Source organism: Oncorhynchus kisutch, unplaced genomic scaffold, assembly GCF_002021735.2.
Source record: "Oncorhynchus kisutch isolate 150728-3 unplaced genomic scaffold, Okis_V2 scaffold1048, whole genome shotgun sequence".
Taxonomy (NCBI): domain Eukaryota; kingdom Metazoa; phylum Chordata; class Actinopteri; order Salmoniformes; family Salmonidae; genus Oncorhynchus; species Oncorhynchus kisutch.
The window spans coordinates 2,935-21,170 of record NW_022262993.1 but is presented as its reverse complement, the minus strand read 5'-3'; the positions used below and the strand labels follow the sequence as shown (position 1 = coordinate 21,170).

Genomic DNA, 18,236 nt, shown 5'->3' with positions numbered 1-18,236 from the left:
ACAGTTATTTTGACGCTGTGGTTATTGAAGTCGTGGTTTCGTGGAAGAAACCGTTGTTGTGCATCGTCTTTCAACACTCCAATACCTGATAATGACCAAACCTGTTTAGGCTTTTTGGGAATTTAACTTCAATGAACCTGAAAGTGAGAAACTGTTCATAGTAGAAACATCTGTTGGGTTGGTAGAATGTGTAAAGACCCACCTCATTGGTTAATATTCCCTGTAGTAGAAACATCTGTTGGTTGGTAGAATGTGGAAGTAGGTTTTAAATTCATACTTATTACAAATCTGCAGTTGTCTGACTATTATATTATTATTTAATGAAAGAAATGTGAAAATGCACTTTTTGTCTGGAAATAAAATAAACATTTATCTGCGTTAACCACTCCAGTCAACAGATGGCGATATGCGTTTTTCAGGCGATGCTATCAGAGTGACGTATAATGTAGTGGACGGGACGCTTCTTCAACAACATCTCGTCAGCCACCTCGGTAGCTTCCTAGCGGAAACGTTCAAGCTGTTCAGACTGCTTCGGTCTATATTTACTTCTGTATTTGGAACATAATTCTGTCTTTTAACTAGTTTCCCCATTTCATGTCATATTTCCGTTTAGTCAGGTAACGGTAGCTGGCTTGATAAATGAGGCTAACTAGCTAGGTTAGCTGGCTAACATCCCCGACCATGAGCTCAGCAAGCTGCTGCCCTCCTGCTAAAAAAGAGGTCTGCTGGAAGGAGAAAGAAGGTATTTGGCTGAACGTTGTCGTGAAAGAGGAGAATGAAGAGGAGGATGTCACAGTAAACGAAGAAGTAGAGGGTGAGGCTGTTACACAGAAAGAAGAGGAAGAAAACGATTATACTTTTTTTGGAGTGAATGAAGGAGAGATAACTGTCATATTGAAGGAGGAGGAGAGGGAAGAAGAGGAGGAGACAGAAGATCTGAGTAACACCAGTAAGTCCTGTCTTGAAAATAGTTGTTGAACTGATACGTGGTTTTAAAACGGCATTCTACTCTAGTTCTGAGCTTAAATGCTGTGTTTTAATGTAGGAATTGATAAAGCTACACTGTAAGATGTGAATAGCATCAAGAAGCTGGTCAACAACAAAACTTTAACAATGGATTTGCACCCAAAATCACAACTTAAATGTCTCACGGAATGGACTTGCCTTCATTCAATACTGCAATTCCTGGAGGCGATTTCCAGCCCACCGTTGACTGCGGTCAAGTGAGCCGACTGTCGCAAAACGCGGTCAGGCCATCTGCTCGTCGGTTTCTTCCTGAATTTGCGTGCGCGAATACACTTTACGGAATGGCGTTTTTTTCAGGTAGGGAAACTGAGTTGAATGGACTCTCATGCACAGGTAGTCGAGACGATGGCTACTAATCATTACAAGCAAACCGTTTGAAGCACACTTATTCAATCTTCCATCATAAAAATGATACCAAATCGTTTATTTAATTTCCGCGTTATCATAAAGTACTTAATCATTGCTAGAGTGTCAAGCGTAGGCTGGACTGGTGTAAACGCTACAACATACAATGACATTCTAGACCATTCTATAGGCCTCTGACTAAGAACCACACAGAGACCTGCATTTTGTAGTGGCTTTAATAACACTTGTGAAAACTGACTTCAGGTGATTGAGGGATCTAGTCTAGATTAAACATCATAGGAAGTTTTATCGTGTGGAGGTTTCATTCAGGTCTCTGTTTAATTAAATCATCTGTTTGTCTTGGACAGGAGAGAGACCAGGCTCTCCTTCTGACAGCAGGAAGAGTCCTTCAGGGAAACCAGACCCCGAGACGTCCTAACCAGCAGGACGACATCACTGCTCCCAGTGTGGAAAGAGTTTTACCCAGTTAGGGAGCCTGAGAACACATAAGAGAATACACACTGGAGAGAAGCCTTACCACTGTTCCCAATGTGGAATGACGTTTACCCAGTTAGGGAGCCTGAGAACACATAAGAGAATACACACCGGAGAGAAGCCTTACCACTGTTCCCAATGTGGAATGACGTTTACCCAGTTAGGGAGCCTGAGAACACATAAGAGAATACACACTGGAGAGAAGCCTTACCACTGTTCCCAATGTGGAATGACATTTACCCAGTTAGGGAGCCTGAGAACACATAAGAGAATACACACTGGAGAGAAGCCTTACCACTGTTCCCAATGTGGAAAGAGTTTTGGCCAGGTAGGAAACCTGAACAAGCATGAGAGGGGACACACAGGTAAGAAGATGTACCGCTGCTCCCAGTGTGGAGAGAGATTTACCCGGTTAAGGTACCTGAAAGAGCATGAAGGAATACATACAAATACACAGGAGGAGAAGACATACCACTGCTCTCATTGTGGAAAGACATTTTCCCAGTCAGAGAACCTGAAAACACATGAGAGAATCGAGAGGCTGTGTTCTGACTTGTGTTTTTGACTGAGAATGTGTGTGTTTGTTTGGGCTGTCAGACTTGAGTTCACTTTGTGTAATGTTAGTGCACTATTTTTAATTGTGATTAATCCATTGTCTGAAAGGGTTAAAAACACACTGAAAACATCCAGAATACATCCTATACAGCTACAATCTACAATGCCATGTAAACACAAGATGACATTGAGGTTAAATAAAGTGTGATTTATCAATGGAACATATTTTGACACGTCCACTGTGTGTCTCTGTAGAGTCATAATATCCATAACAACTAGAGGTCAAACAGGGAGATGGTTCCATTCATTTTCCCCACAGGGCTGTGTTTTGTTTAGACTCACCCTGGTGTGATGTTTTGATAACCATGTAAACCTCTCTGGGACAAGGTGACTGAGGACACAGTGTGTTGTCAATTTATTGTCATGTTTTTAAAATGGTATAACTGTCTTTATTTTAGCTGAACCCCAGGAAGAGTAGCTGCTGCCTCGGCAGGAACTAATGGGGATCTAAAATAAACCCCAGGAAGAGTAGATGCTGCCTTTGCAGGAACTAATGGGGATCCATAATAAACCCCAGGAAGAGTAGATGCTGCCTCGGCAGGAACTAATGGGGATCCATAATAAACCCCAGGAAGAGTAGCTGCTGCCTTGGCAGGAACTAATGGGGATCTAAAATAAACCCCAGGAAGAGTAGATGCTGCCTTGGCAGGAACTAATGGGGATGTCTCTCTCTACTCTCGGATTCGAAAATGCTAATTAGCATCAAAGTAGACAACATGCAAGCCTACAAATCCCTGCAAAAGCTCCTGCAATTCATCTCTAGCCAACACATTTCACAGAACAGTTCATAGAATTGTCCATTGAAATAAATGTTGACAATTTAATCGTTGCTACTTTAATATATAATAATCAACTTTCATGAAATAAATTAAAAATAAACTCAAAAGTCAAGAAAAATGGAATAAACCACATTTTGGCTGTGATAAAAGATATGCCTCTGGGGTCAAAATGATCCATGTCAGAACTATGGTTCAATGTAAATATGTAGTGGGTCTAAAGTTTGTTTTAAATTATCACTCATTAAACACGAATCAATCAACACATGCTTTTCTTTGAACGACTTAATATGATAATCAACTTTAATGAAATAAATGAAAAATAAACGTTTGGTTCCTCAACTGCGTTGCCCCTCCAGTCAGCAGATGGCGATGTGCGTCTTTTAGGTTCAGGCGACGCTGCCAGTGTGACGTATAATCTAGTGGACGGGACGCTCCTTCAACAACATCAGTTAGACACCTCGGTAGCTTTATAGCAAACATAGCTACAACATTCACTCTCTTTACACTGTTTTGGTGTATATTAGTCGCTGTGTATTAAACACACTTCTGTCGTATGTACGTGTTGGCCCATTTAATTATATATTTACGTTGTTTGTCAGCTAGCCGGTTTGCTAAATTAGCTTAGAGCTAGGCTAGTTGCTAATGTTAGCTAGCGAACATCTCCGACCATGAGTTCACTAAGCTGCTCTCCTCCTGCTAAAGTAGAGGAGGTCTTCTGGACGGAGAAAGAAGTTCTCCTGAAAGAGGAGGAGGAAGAGAAGGATGTTACAATTAAAAAAACAAGTAGAGGGTGAGGCTGTTACCGTGAAAGAAGAAGAGAAAGACGTTTCAGTGAAAGAAAAGGAAGACTCGTTCAGAGTGAAAGAGGAGGAGGATGTTACAGTAAAAGAAGAGGAAGCGGAGAGAGAGGAGGATGCAGTTTATGGAGTGAAAGAGGAGGAGGGGGAGATGACTGTCACATCGATAAAGGAGGAGGAGGAAACTGGATATCTGGGCCCGGTTTCCCCAACGCATCTTAACGCATCCTATGGTTCTGACGGTGAACTCAGCCGTAAGATGGTTGAGAAACCGGGCCGTGATTAACACTAGTAAGTACTGTCTTAAAAACAGAGGCACAAACTCTGCAGTTGTTGAACTGATGTGTGGTGTTAAAGGGGAAATATGTAATTACTACATTTATATTATTTAAAGCCATTGATTCTTGAAGAATATAACACAACCACCTGTTGTACCCCATCAGAACCCCAAATAAGATGTTTTACACCAATGTTTAGAAACAATGTGAATCAACGCTGTAGAGCCTCAACATGGTTAAAACTATCATGTTGATTTAATGGATGGTCAGTCCTTGCATCCGTAGGTCTGTCTATGAATTTGAGAGTAGTTACATTTCTCCAGACCCATCCATCATCTTATTACCAAAACAGGTGGAATGACATCTTTGTTATTGTTTGAACTGCAGATTGGTTGATCGATTAATTTGGCTTTTTTAAAGGGACAACCTAGGATTTAAACAGCAACAAAATGGCTGCCCTGAGACTTGGTTTGGTAAACAGCTGAGGGATGGGGGCTGGAGAAATGTAACCACTCTCACATTCAATTCATTGCCCTCGTGCGCCTATTTTAGCAAACACAGAAAGGGGCCTATATTGGTGACCAAAGGTTGTCTGGCACACTGCTTAGGGGTTCAGCAACTGTAATAACTTATTTCTAGCCTGTAACCACTCTCACATTCATAGAGAAAGCTATTGTAGCAACCTCAACCCAAAACCTAGCGACCTCATCAAGAAGTTCAGACATCTTTTCGTAACATTTCTAAAGTGTTGGCTTGACAGTCACTGGACCAGGTTTGAGTTCAGCTCAGGACTTCCCCCTGAATTCACTACACTATGAATACGTTTATAATGTTACTGTCTGCTTGATTTACAGTAGCGTCTCGTTACTCTGTTTGGACACGGAGATACTTAGCTCATGTGTAGAGAACTGTTACTTAATGGATAGGCTATTGTACAACACAGAGCTATTTTCCTTCTTTCAGGACATCTAGAATGACAACACATTACAGAGGAGCCTAGTGGGATTATTCACACAATTATCTGGTGATCAGGTTGTGAAATGTCATGACAAACACATTTTAGTTTCCATGTTTCACCTGAAATATTAAATGATTTATAATCCTAGGTCTATGTTATTGTTAGGTGAAGTTATGGGTCCTACAATAGGTCTATGTTGTTGTTAGGTGAAGTTATGGGTCCTACAGTAGGTCTATGTTATTGTTAGGTGAAGTTATGGGTCCTACAGTAGGTCTATGTTATTGTTAGGTGAAGTTATGGGTCCTACAGTAGGTCTATGTTGTTGTTAGGGGAAGTTATGGGTCCTACAGTAGGTCTATGTTATTGTTAGGTGAAGTTATGGGTCCTACAGTAGGTCTATGTTGTTGTTAGGTGAAGTTATGGGTCCTACAGTAGGTCTATGTTGTTGTTAGGTGAAGTTATGGGTCCTACAGTAGGTCTATGTTGTTGTTAGGTGAAGTTATGGGTCCTACAGTAGGTCTATGTTGTTTTTATGGTATTGGTATGACTAGCGGTTTCCACATTAGCATGGAGGAGTTTCTGCAACCAAATTGTGTGTGCATTTCCCTCGATGGCCTGTTTTAGCAAACACAGAAAGGGGCCTATATTGGTGACCAAAGGTTGCCTGGCACACTGCTTAGGGGTTCAGCAACTGTAATAACTTATTTCTAGCCTACAATCATCGATGTTACTACTAATGTGAAAACAAGACAAAATATGACTATTGTTGCTCACTTGACTGTCTTAAGACAATTATCAAATCATTTTAACATTCATTACAGACGTCAATTGTTGTACAACATCATGGCTACGCTGTTGGCATCACCTTTTACAGTGGATTTCTGCTGTTGTGGGCCTTTAACCATCTGTCTGACTTTGTTGTTCACACAGGAGAGAGACGTGACTATCGTGGATCCTCTGGGGAGCCTCAACAACATCATGAAGCTGACGAGGCAGAGAAGAGTCTCTCCAGATCAGAACACCTCAAGAAACACCAGTGGAGACCAACAGGGAAGAAATCTCACTGCTGCTCTGACTGTGGGAAGAGTTACTTAAGATCAAATTCAATAAAAGTACACATGATAATTCACACAGGGGAGAAATCTTATAGCTGTGATCAATGTGGGAAGAGTTTTACTCAGTCAAGCAGCCTGTTATCACACCAGAGAAAACACACAGGAGAGAAACATTACAGCTGTTATCAATGTGGGAAGAATTTTACTCCGTCAAGCAACCTGGTATCAGTCATCTAGTCATCTGATTGTACACCATAGAACACACACAGGAGAGAAACCTCATAGCTGTGGTCAATGTGACAAGAGATACTCTGATAAAAGATCTCTGATCAAACATCAGAAAATACATTAATGATGGAGTTGTTTCATGATAGATTCAGATTCCATGTGGTTTTTGAGCTGTTAGTTTTAACAGGACAAACTCATCTCCAGACTCTCACACAAATGATTTCAACATGATATCGATGAGTGATGAAAAATAAGTGTTGCGTTCCTTTGTTTAATGACCTCTAAATGTAAATGCATCTCTCCAAAATGTAGCTGTCTGTCTTCTGCAGGTTGTCCTCTAACCAGGGAGGTAAAATATATCTCCCATTTCCATGTGTTTTTTTAGTTGTGGTTGTTTCAACAGCACCAACAACCTGATTTGTCCGCTAACCAGTGATACTTATTACTTATTACTTAATACTTATTTTCCACCATAATTTGCAAATAAATTCATTAAAAATCCTACAATGTGATTTTCGGGATTTTTTTTCTCATTTTGTCTGTCATAGTTGAAGTGTACCTATGATGAAAATTACAGGCCTCTCTCATCTTTTTAAGTGGGAGAACTTGCACAATTGGTGGCTGACTAAATACTTTTTTGCCCCACTGTACACTAAATACATGTAATATAGCCTATACAGTCTGACCCTTACATAACATTCTAACCACTAGGCTGCTGCCCCAATAATACACTATATACATGTAATATAGCCTATACAGTCTGATCCTTACATAACATTCTAACCACTAGGCTGCTGCCCCAATAATACACTATATACATGTAATATAGCCTATACAGTCTGATCCTTACATAACATTCTAACCACTAGGCTGCTGCCCCAATAATACACTATATACATGTAATATAGCCTATACAGTCTGACCCTTACATAACATTCTAACCACTAGGCTGCTGCCCCAATAATACACTATATACATGTAATATAGCCTATACAGTCTGATCCTTACATAACATTCTAACCACTAGGCTGCTGCCCCACTGTACACTATATACATGTAATATAGCCTATACAGTCTGATCCTTACATAACATTCTAACCACTAGGCTGCTGCCCCAATAATACACTATATACATGTAATATAGCCTATACAGTCTGATCCTTACATAACATTCTAACCACTAGGCTGCTGCCCCACTGTACACTATATACATGTAATATAGCCTATACAGTCTGATCCTTACATAACATTCTAACCACTAGGCTGCTGCCCCAATAATACACTATATACATGTAATATAGCCTATACAGTCTGATCCTTACATAACATTCTAACCACTAGGCTGCTGCCCCAATAATACACTATATACATGTAATATAGCCTATACAGTCTGATCCTTACATAACATTCTAACCACTAGGCTGCTGCCCCAATAATACACTATATACATGTAATATAGCCTATACAGTCTGATCCTTACATAACATTCTAACCACTAGGCTGCTGCCCCAATACTACACTATATACATGTAATATAGCCTATACAGTCTGATCCTTACATAACATTCTAACCACTAGGCTGCTGCCCCAATACTACACTATATACATGTAATATAGCCTATACAGTCTGATCCTTACATAACATTCTAACCACTAGGCTGCTGCCCCAATAATACACTATATACATGTAATATAGCCTATACAGTCTGATCCTTACATAACATTCTAACCACTACCCTGCTGCCCCAATAATACACTATATACATGTAATATAGCCTATACAGTCTGATCCTTACATAACATTCTAACCACTAGGCTGCTGCCCCAATAATACACTATATACATGTAATATAGCCTATACAGTCTGATCCTTACATAACATTCTAACCACTACCCTGCTGCCCCAATAATACACTATATACATGTAATATAGCCTATACAGTCTGATCCTTACATAACATTCTAACCACTAGGCTGCTGCCCCAATAATACACTATATACATGTAATATAGCCTATACAGTCTGATCCTTACATAACATTCTAACCACTACCCTGCTGCCCCAATAATACACTATATACATGTAATATAGCCTATACAGTCTGATCCTTACATAACATTCTAACCACTACCCTGCTGCCCCAATAATACACTATATACATGTAATATAGCCTATACAGTCTGATCCTTACATAACATTCTAACCACTACCCTGCTGCCCCAATACTACACTATATACATGTAATATAGCCTATACAGTCTGATCCTTACATAACATTCTAACCACTAGGCTGCTGCCCCAATAATACACTATATACATGTAATATAGCCTATACAGTCTGATCCTTACATAACATTCTAACCACTAGGCTGCTGCCCCAATAATACACTATATACATGTAATATAGCCTATACAGTCTGATCCTTATATAACATTCTAACCACTACCCTGCTGCCCCAATAATACACTATATACATGTAATATAGCCTATACAGTCTGATCCTTACATAACATTCTAACCACTACCCTGCTGCCCCAATAATACACTATATACATGTAATATAGCCTATACAGTCTGATCCTTACATAACATTCTAACCACTAGGCTGCTGCCCCACTGTACACTATATACATGTAATATAGCCTATACAGTCTGATCCTTACATAACATTCTAACCACTAGGCTGCTGCCCCAATAATACACTATATACATGTAATATAGCCTATACAGTCTGATCCTTACATAACATTCTAACCACTAGGCTGCTGCCCCAATAATACACTATATACATGTAATATAGCCTATACAGTCTGATCCTTACATAACATCATCACTCCACTTTATGAATCTACCCTGCCGTCCCAATATTGAAGAGCTGCCTGGTCAACTGTAAGTGCTGTTATTGTGAAGTGGAAACATCTGGGACCAACAACGGCTCAGCCAAGAAGTAGTGGGCCACACAAGTTCACAGAACAGGACCGCCGAGTGCTGAAGAGTGTAACGTGTAAAAACCGTCTGTACTTGGTTGCAACACTCACTAACGAGATCCAAACTGCCTCCAAGCAACATCAGCACAAGAAACTGTTTGTCAGGAGCTTCCTGAAATGGGTTTCCACGGCCGAGCAGCTGCATACAAACCTAAGATCAATATGGGCAATGTCAAGCGTCGGCTTGAGTGGTGTAAAACTCACAGCCACTGGACTCTGGAGCAGTGGAAACGTATTCTCTGGAGTAATGAATCATCTTCACCTTCTAGCACTAATCTGGGTTTGGAGGATGCCAGGAGAACGCTACCTGCCCGAATGCATAGTGACAACTGTAAAGTTTGGTGGAGGAGGAATAATGGTCTGGGGCTGTTTTTCATGGTTCGGGCCTTTTAGTTCAAGTTAAGGGAAATCTTAATGCTACAGCATAGAATGACATTCTAGAGGAATCTGTGCTTCCAACTTTGTGGCAACAGTTTGGGGAAGGCCCTTTCCTGTTTCAGCCTGACAATGCCCCTGTACACAAAGCAAGTTCCATACATGAATGGTTAGTCGAGATTGGTGTGGAAGAACTTCACAAAGCTCTGACCTCAATGACGTTGAACGCCTTTGGGATGAATTGGAACACCGACTGCGAGCCTCATCGCACAACATCAGTTTCCGACCTCACTAATGCTCTTGTGGCTGAATGGAAGCAAGTCCTCACAGCAATGTTCCAACATCTAGTGGAAAATCTTCCCAGAAGAGTGGAGGCTGTTATAGCAGCAATGTTCCATCATCTAGTGGAAAACCTTCCCAGAAGACTGGAGGCTGTTATAGCAGCAATGTTCCAACATCTAGTGGAAAACCTTCCCAGAGGACTGGAGGCTGTTATAGCAGCAATGTTCCAACATCTAGTGGAAAGCCTTCCCAGAAGACTGGAGGATGTTATAGCAGCAAATGGGGGGGGGGGGTAAATCCATGCAAATGACCATGATTTTGGATTGAGATGTTTGACGAGCAGGTGTCCACATACTTTTGTGGATTCGTGTATATACTGCAGGCAGGCAGGCAGGCCCTCCTCTCCTCTTCTCCCCCTCTTCTCTTCCCCCCCCTCCTCTCCTCTTCTCCCCCTCTCCTCTCCTCTCCTCCCCCCCCTCCTCTCCTCTTCTCCCCCCTCCTCTCCTCTTCTCCCTTCTCTCCTCTCCTCTTCTCCCTTCTCTCCTCTTCTCCCTCCTCTCCTCTCCCTTCTCTCCTCTTCTCCCCCTCTCCTCTCCTCTTCTCCCCCTCTCCTCTCCTCTCCTCTTCTCCCCCCTCTCTTCTCCTCTTCTCTCCCCTCTTCTCCCTTCTCTCCTCTCCTCTTCTCCCCCCTCCTCTCCTCTTCTTCTCCCTCTCCTCTCCTCATCTCCCCGCTCTCCTCTTCTCCCCCCTCTCCTCTCCTCTTCTCCTCCCTCTCCTCTCCTCTTCTCCCCCCTCTCCTCTTGTCCTCCCTCTCCTCTCCTCTTCTGCCCCCTCTCCTCTTCTCCCCCCTCCTCTCCTCTTCTCCCCCTTTCCCCTTCTTCTACCCCCCCTTACTTTATTTAATATAAATTAAAGGATGGGAGGGAGGGAGACAGAGAGGGGGAGGGGAAGGGAAGTAGGGTAGAGAGGGAGGAGGGGGAGAGAGAGAGAATACATTTTTATCACTGTCTTCTCACCAGTGATGTCATCATAACCAGTAACCTGTTCCTCTCTTGGCCCAGCCTGACCCTGACATACAGCATCAGGCCTGTTGAGTTGACTTGGGTAACAGACCTCTAGCTTCTACACCACATCCCCCCTTCTCCTGCTCTAACATGAGACCTCATCAGTACTCATTTTGGGTGCTGGTACTGTTTATATTTAGGTGCTGAAACATTAAGCCAATATTCTATAAGAGGTGAACTCAATCAGTAGAAAGTTAGAGGTGATATTATAGGACACTATGTGAAATGTTGCTGCTCTGTCAGCAGTTTCCTGTGGACTTTTTCAGTTTGCTGTAGTGTGTTCAACCACTGATCCAAGATAAGTTGCTAAGAAGTTTATCTCACATCAAAGACCTAACGAACGAATAGAGCAAGATAGGAGAGAGAGAAAATGTTTGAGGAGAGGAGGAGAGGGGAGAAAGGAGGGTAGAAGAGAGAGGAGGGTAGGAGAGAGAGAAGGGGGAGGGAGAGAGGAGGGGAGGGGAGAGAGGAGGGTAGGTGAGAGAGAAGGGGGAGGGGAGAGAGGAGTGGAGGGGAGAGAGAAGGGGGAGGGGAGAGAGGAGGGGAGGGGAGAGAGAAGGGTATAGGAGAGAGGAGGGTATGGGAGAGAGAAGGGTAGGGGAGAGAGGAGGGTAGGGGGAGAGAGGAGGGTAGGGGAGAGAGAAAGGTAGTGGAGAGAGGAGGGTAGGGGAGAAAAGGAGGGAAGGGGAGAGAGGAGGGTAGGGGAGAGAGGAGGGTAGGGGAGAGAGAAGGGTAGGGGAGAGAGGAGGGTAGGGGAGAAAGGAGGGAAGGGGAGAGAGGAGGGTAGGGGAGAGAGAAGGGTAGGGGAGAGAGGAGGGTAGGGTAGGGGAGAGAGAAGGGTAGGGGAGAGAGGAGGGTAGGGGAAAAGGAGGGTAGGGGAGAAAGGAGGGAAGGGGAGAGAGGAGGGTAGGGGAGAGAGGAGGGTAGGGGTGAGAGAAGGGTATAGGAGAGAGGAGGGTAGGGGAGGGTGGAGGGTAGAGGAGAGAGGAGGGTAGGGGAGAAAGGAGGGCAGGGGAGAGAGGCGGGTAGGGGAGAGAGGAGGGTAGGGGTGAGAGAAGGGTATAGGAGAGAGGAGGGTGGGTGGAGGGTAGAGGAGAGAGAAGGGTGGAGGAGAGAGAAGGGTGGAGGAGAGAGAGAGGATGGAGAGAGATGAGGGACAGAAGACAGGAGGAGAGAAATGAGATGTCAACAGAGATAGGGAGAGCAAGAAGGAGGGGAGATGGAGGGAGATTCAACAGAGATAGGGCTGACAGACTAACATGCAGCCAACTGAATATCTTGTCTTACTGACTTCTCACCAGTGATGTCATCATAACCAGCAACCTTTTCCACTCTTGGTCCGGCTCAGCTTGACCCCTGACCTCTGAAATTAACGATTTATAAAACTGACAAAAGCAAAAGTATTAAATTAGATTAATCTCATCTGCAAAGAGAGTTACACATTTGCATGGAAAGGGAATGTACACTACATGACCAAAAGTATGTGGACACCTGCTCATCTAACATCTCATTCCAAAATCATGGGCATTAATATGGAGTTGGTCCCCATTGCTGCTATAACAGCCTCCACTGTTCTGCAAAGACTTTCCACTAGATGATGGAACATTGCTGCTATAACAGCCTCCACTGTTCTGCAAAGACTTTCCACTAGATGTTGGAACATTGCTGCGGGGACTTGATTCCATTCAGCCACAACAGCATTAGTGAGGTTGGGCAATTAGGCCTGGCTCAGTCGGCGTTTCAATTCATCCCTAAAGGTATTCAATGGGGTTTAGGTCAGGGCTCTGTGAAGGCCAGTAAAGTTCTTCCACATCGATCTCAACAAACTATTTCTGTATGGACCTCGCTTTGTGTACAGGGGCATTGTCATGCTGAAACAGGAAAGGGCCGTCCCCAAACTGTTGCCACAAAGTTGGAAACACAGAATAGTCTAGAATGTCATTGTATGCTGTAGCGATTAGATTTCCCTTCAATGAAACTAAGGGGCCTAACCCGATCCATTAAAAACAACCCCAGACCATTATTCCTCCTCCACCAAACTTTACAGTTGGCACTATGCTTTGGGGCAGGTATCGTTCTCCTGGCATCTGCCAACCCCAGGTTTGTGGTACGGTCTGCCAGATGGGGAAACGTGATTCAACACTCCAGAGAAAGTGTTTCTACTCCAGCAGACGCTTGGCATTGCACATGGTGATCTTAGGCTTGTGTGCTGCTGCTCTGCTGTAGAAACCCATTTCATGAAGCTCCAGACGAACAGTTCTTGTGCTGAAGTTTCTTTCAGAGGAAGTTTGGAATTCGGAAGTGAGTGTTGCAACCGAGGACAGATGATTTCTACACGCAAAGAACTTCAGCACTCGCGGTCCCGTTCTGTGAGCTTGTGTGAGCTACCACTTCGAGGCTAAAGCAGGGTAGAAATTAGACCAACAGACTTGTTGGAAAGGTAGCTTACTATGATTTACTATGATGGTGACATGTTGATTGTCACTGAGTTCTTCAGTAAGGCCATTGTACTGACAATGTTTGTCTGTGGAGATTGCATGGCGGTGTGCAATTTTTATTTATTTATCAACCACAAGGCTGGGGGAGAGAGAGAGATAGGGGAGAGAGATAGTTCTTACTCACTGACAGCCTGAGGAGGAGACAGGGGAGGAGGGAGAGAGAGATAGTTCTTACTCATTGACAGCCTGAGGAGGACACAGGGGTGGAGGGAGAGAGAGAGATAGGAGACAGAGATAGTTCTTACTCACTGACGGACTGAGGAGGAGACAGGGGAGGAGGGAGAGGGAGAGAGAGATAGGAGAGAGAGATTGTTCTTACTCACTGACAGACTGAGGAGGAGACAGGGGAGGATGGAGAGAGATAGTTCTTACTAACAGACTGGGTTGGTAGAAGAAGACAGGGGAGGAGAGAGAGAGGGAGAAACATTTAAATCAAAAGATTGTCTTTTCATTGGTGACTTCTCACCAGTGATGTCATCATAACCAGTAACCTGTTCCTCTCTTGGCCCAGCCCAGCCTGACCCTGACATACAGCATCAGACCTGTTGAGTTGACTTGGGTAACAGACCTCCAGCTTCTACACCACATCCCCCCTTCTCCTGCTCTAACATGAGACCTCATCAGTACTCATTTTGGGTGCTGGTACTGTTTATATTTAGGTGCTGGAACATTAAGCCAATATTCTATAAGAGGTGAACTCAAGCAGTAGAAAGTTAGAGGTGATATTATAGGACACACTGTGTGTAACTTTGCTGCTCTGTCAGCAGTTTCCTGTGGAGTTTTTTTAACATATCAGTTTGCTGTAGTGTGTTCAACCACTGATCCAAGATAAGTTGCTAAGAAGTTAATCTCACATCATTGACGTAAGGACGTAATGAGAGAGAAGTCATATAGCCTAGCAGTATTTTCCACTCTTCAGTCCACTCTTTATGACAGCAGACAGTGGAGCCCCAGTTAGAGGCAGATATGATACCTGCAGTGGTACTGATGGCCCTGTTGTGGAGCACAGGTAGGATTTTGTTATACTGATATACACTTGTAACAGTTACTGAGATATGATTTGATATTGTAAGATATATTATAATTTGCAGGGTTAGTAAAATAACATGCAACTGGAAGCAGACAGTAAACATGTGTCTCAAAGCAGGACAATGATGTGATCACCTGTAAATGTACTTTACTGTAGTCTAACTGTCCATCTGGGGACAGGCACTAATGTCAATTAAGTTGTGATGGTGTCCTGCATCTGACTGTTGTATATTCAGTGTGTCAATGATTGATTGTATCTGTCTCTATGTAAATGAATGAGAGTATATATTATGTATTATATATTATATTGGTGTTATGTTAGAGTAGGAGAAGGGAGGGGTGTAGATGATAGAGGTCTATGAGCTGAGTCAAGATCAACAGGTTCAACACTATATGTCAAGAAGTGAGAGAGAACGAGAGAGAGATGGAATAGAGAGGAGGGGTGGGGAGAGAGATTTGAGGAGGACGGGAGAGAGAGAGGAGGGTAGGGAGAGAGGACGGTAGGGAGAGAGAATGGGAGGGGAGGGGGAGATGGGAGGGGAGGGGAGAGAGAATGGGAGGGGAGATGGGAGGGGAGGGCATAGAGCAAGATAGGAGAGAGAGAAAATGTTTGAGGAGAGAGGAGGGGAGGGGAGAAAGGAGGGTAGAAGAGAGAGGAGGGTAGGAGAGAGAGAAGGGGGAGGGGAGAGAGGAGGGGAAGGGAGAGAGGAGGGTAGGGGAGAGAGAAGGGGGAGGGGAGAGAGGAGGGGAGGGGGAGAGAGAAGGGTGTAGGAGAGAGGAGGGTATGGGAGAGAGAAGGGGAGGGGAGAGAGGAGGGGGGAGGGGAGAGTGGAGGGGAGGGGAGGGGAGGGGAGAGAGAAGGGGGAGGGGAGAGAGGAGAGAAGGGTATATAGGAGAGAGTAGGGTAGGGGGAGAGAGAAGGGTAGGAGAGAGAGGAGGGTAGGGGAGAGAGAAGGGGAGGGGAGAGAGGAGGGTATAGGAGAAAGGAGGGAAGGGGAGAGAGGAGGGTAGGGGTGAGAGAAGGGTATAGGAGAGAGGAGGGAAGGGGGAGAGAGAGATATGTGGAGGAGAGAGGAGGGTAGGGGAGGGTGGAGGGTATAGGAGAGAGGAGGGTAGGGGAGGGTGGAGGGTAGAGGAGAGAGAAGGGTGGAGGAGAGAGAAGGGTGGAGGAGAGAGAGAGGATGGAGAGAGACGAGGGACAGAAGACAGGAGGAGAGAAATGAGATGTCAACAGAGATAGGGAGAGCAAGAAGGAGGGGAGTGGAGGGAGATTCAACAGAGATAGGGCTGACAGACTAACATGCAGCCAACTGAATATCTTGTCTTTACTGACTTCTCACCAGTGATGTCATCATAACCAGCAACCTTTTCCACTCTTGGTCCGGCTCAGCTTGACGCCTGACCTCTGAAATTAATGATTTAGAAAACTGACAAAACCAAAAGTATTAAATTAGATTTAATCTCATCTGCAAAGAGAGTTACACATTTGCATGGAAGGGAATGTACACTACATGACCAAAAATATGTGGACACCTGCTCATCTAACATCTCATTCCAAAATCATGGGCATTATATGGAGTTGGTCTCCCCCATTGCTGCTATAACAGCCTCCATTCTTCTGGGAAGGCTTTCCACTAGAAGATGGAACATTGCTGCGGGGACTTGCTTCCATTCAGCCACAATAGCATTAGTGAGGTTGGGCTATTAGGCCTGGCTCAGTCGACGTTTCAATTCATCCCTAAAGGTATTCAATGGGGTTTAGGTCAGGGCTCTGTGAAGGCCAGTAAAGTTCTTCCACATCGATCTCAACAAACTATTTATGTATGGACCTCGCTTTGTGTACAGGGGCATTGTCATGCTGAAACAGGAAAGGGCCTTCCCCAAACTGTTGCCACAAAGTTGGAAGCACAGAATAGTCTAGAATGTCATTGTATGCTGTAGCGATTAGATTTCCCTTCAATGAAACTAAGGAGCCTAACCCGATCCATTAAAAACAACCCCGGACCATTATTCCTCCTCCACCAAACTTTACAGTTGGCACTATGTTTTGGGGCAGGTAGCGTTCTCCTGGCATCTGCCAAACCCAGGTTTGTGGTACGTGCTGCCAGATGGTGAACGTGATTCAACACTCCAGAGAAAGTGTTTCTACTCCAGCAGACGCTTGGCATTGCACATGGTAATCTTAGGCTTGTGTGCTGCTGCTCTGCTGTAGAAACCCATTTCATGAAGCTCCAGACGAACAGTTCTTGTGCTGAAGTTTCTTCCAGAGGAAGTTTGGAATTCGGAAGTGTGTGTTGCAACCGAGGACAGATGATTTTTACACGCGACGAACTTCAGCACTCGCGGTCCCGTTCTGTGAGCTTGTGTGAGCTACCACTTCGAGGCTAAGCCACTGCTGCTCCTAGACGTTTCCACGTCACAATAACAGCACTTACAGTTGACCGGGGCAGCTAAAGCAGGGTAGAAATTAGACCTAAAGACTTGTTGGAAAGGTAGCATACTATGATGGTGACGTGTTGATTGTCACTGAGTTCTTCAGTAAGGCCATTCTACTGTCAATGTTTGTCTATGGAGATTGCATGGTGGTGTGCTCAATTTTTTTTCACAGGTCAGGAACGGGTGTGCCTGAAATAGCCAAATCCACTAATTTGAAGGTGCGTCCACATACTTTTGTACATACTGTAAGGTGTATCTGGGTCGTCCCGTCCTCCACCACCCCAACCCAACACATCCCACTCAGCTTTAGGATCTTAGTGAAACATTCATTATTGGTTTCAGGTGTGTTAGGTCATGGCCAGAGCCCCAACCCAACACATCCCACTCAGCTTTAGGAACTTAGTGAAACATTCACTATTGGTTTCAGGTGTGTTAGGTCATGGCCAAGAGTGACAACACACAGGACAGCAGACCCCCAGGGCAGGACTGAACAACCCCAGCAGCTATTGAAAACAGGAAGTGGGCATCTTTTCAACACAGACTCCTTTGTTGTACTGTTTTCAATATAAGACATCCAGACCTTATTCAAGTGTCCAGTAAACCCTTATAAGAGGTGAACTGAAGCAGTAGAAAGTTAGAGGTGATATTATAGCAGACACTATGAAACGTTGCTGCCCTGTGAGCAGTTTCCTGTGGGGTTTTCAGGACAGATGAGTTTGCTGTTGGTAGCTTGGTTCAACCACTGATCAAAGATAAGTTGCTGAGAAGTTTATCTCACATCATTGAAGTAAAGAACTTATGAGATTAAAGTCATACAGACTAGCAGCATGTTCCACTATTCAGTCCTCTCTCCCTGACCCCCACCAGTCTAGTACATAACTCAACTCTCTCCCTGACCCCCACCAGTCTAGTACATAACTCAACTCTCTCCCTGACCCTCTCCAGTCTAGTACATAACTCAACTCTCTCCCTGACCCCCACCAGTCTA

At 44.1% G+C, this 18,236-nt stretch overlaps 1 protein-coding gene and 1 long non-coding RNA gene across 2 annotated transcripts; both read left to right on the top strand.

Annotated features, from left to right (window-relative positions):
- Positions 1 to 401: 401 nt before the first annotated feature.
- Positions 402 to 1,925, top strand: LOC116364342 (histone H3.v1). The gene is made up of 2 exons (XM_031817494.1): positions 402 to 949; positions 1,740 to 1,925. The coding sequence occupies exons 1-2, from the start codon at positions 682 to 684 to the stop codon at positions 1,808 to 1,810; spliced, it is 339 nt and encodes a 112-aa protein (XP_031673354.1). The 5' UTR covers positions 402 to 681; the 3' UTR covers positions 1,811 to 1,925.
- A 1,744-nt stretch (positions 1,926 to 3,669) lies between these two features.
- On the top strand, positions 3,670 to 7,078 carry LOC116364339 (uncharacterized). Its single transcript, XR_004207944.1, has 2 exons — positions 3,670 to 4,348; positions 6,224 to 7,078. It is a non-coding gene; the product is annotated as an uncharacterized LOC116364339 (long non-coding RNA).
- Positions 7,079 to 18,236: the final 11,158 nt, after the last annotated feature.

What these genes read in the sequence shown, in the direction of transcription:
- LOC116364342 (XM_031817494.1), top strand. Translation starts at nt 682, where the DNA reads ATGAGCTCAGCAAGCTGCTGCCCTCCTGCTAAAAAAGAGGTCTGCTGG. An exon ending in AGAAGATCTGAGTAACACCA is followed by an intron (nt 950 to 1,739) that starts GTAAGTCCTGTC and finishes TGTCTTGGACAG; the next exon opens with GAGAGAGACCAGGCTCTCCT.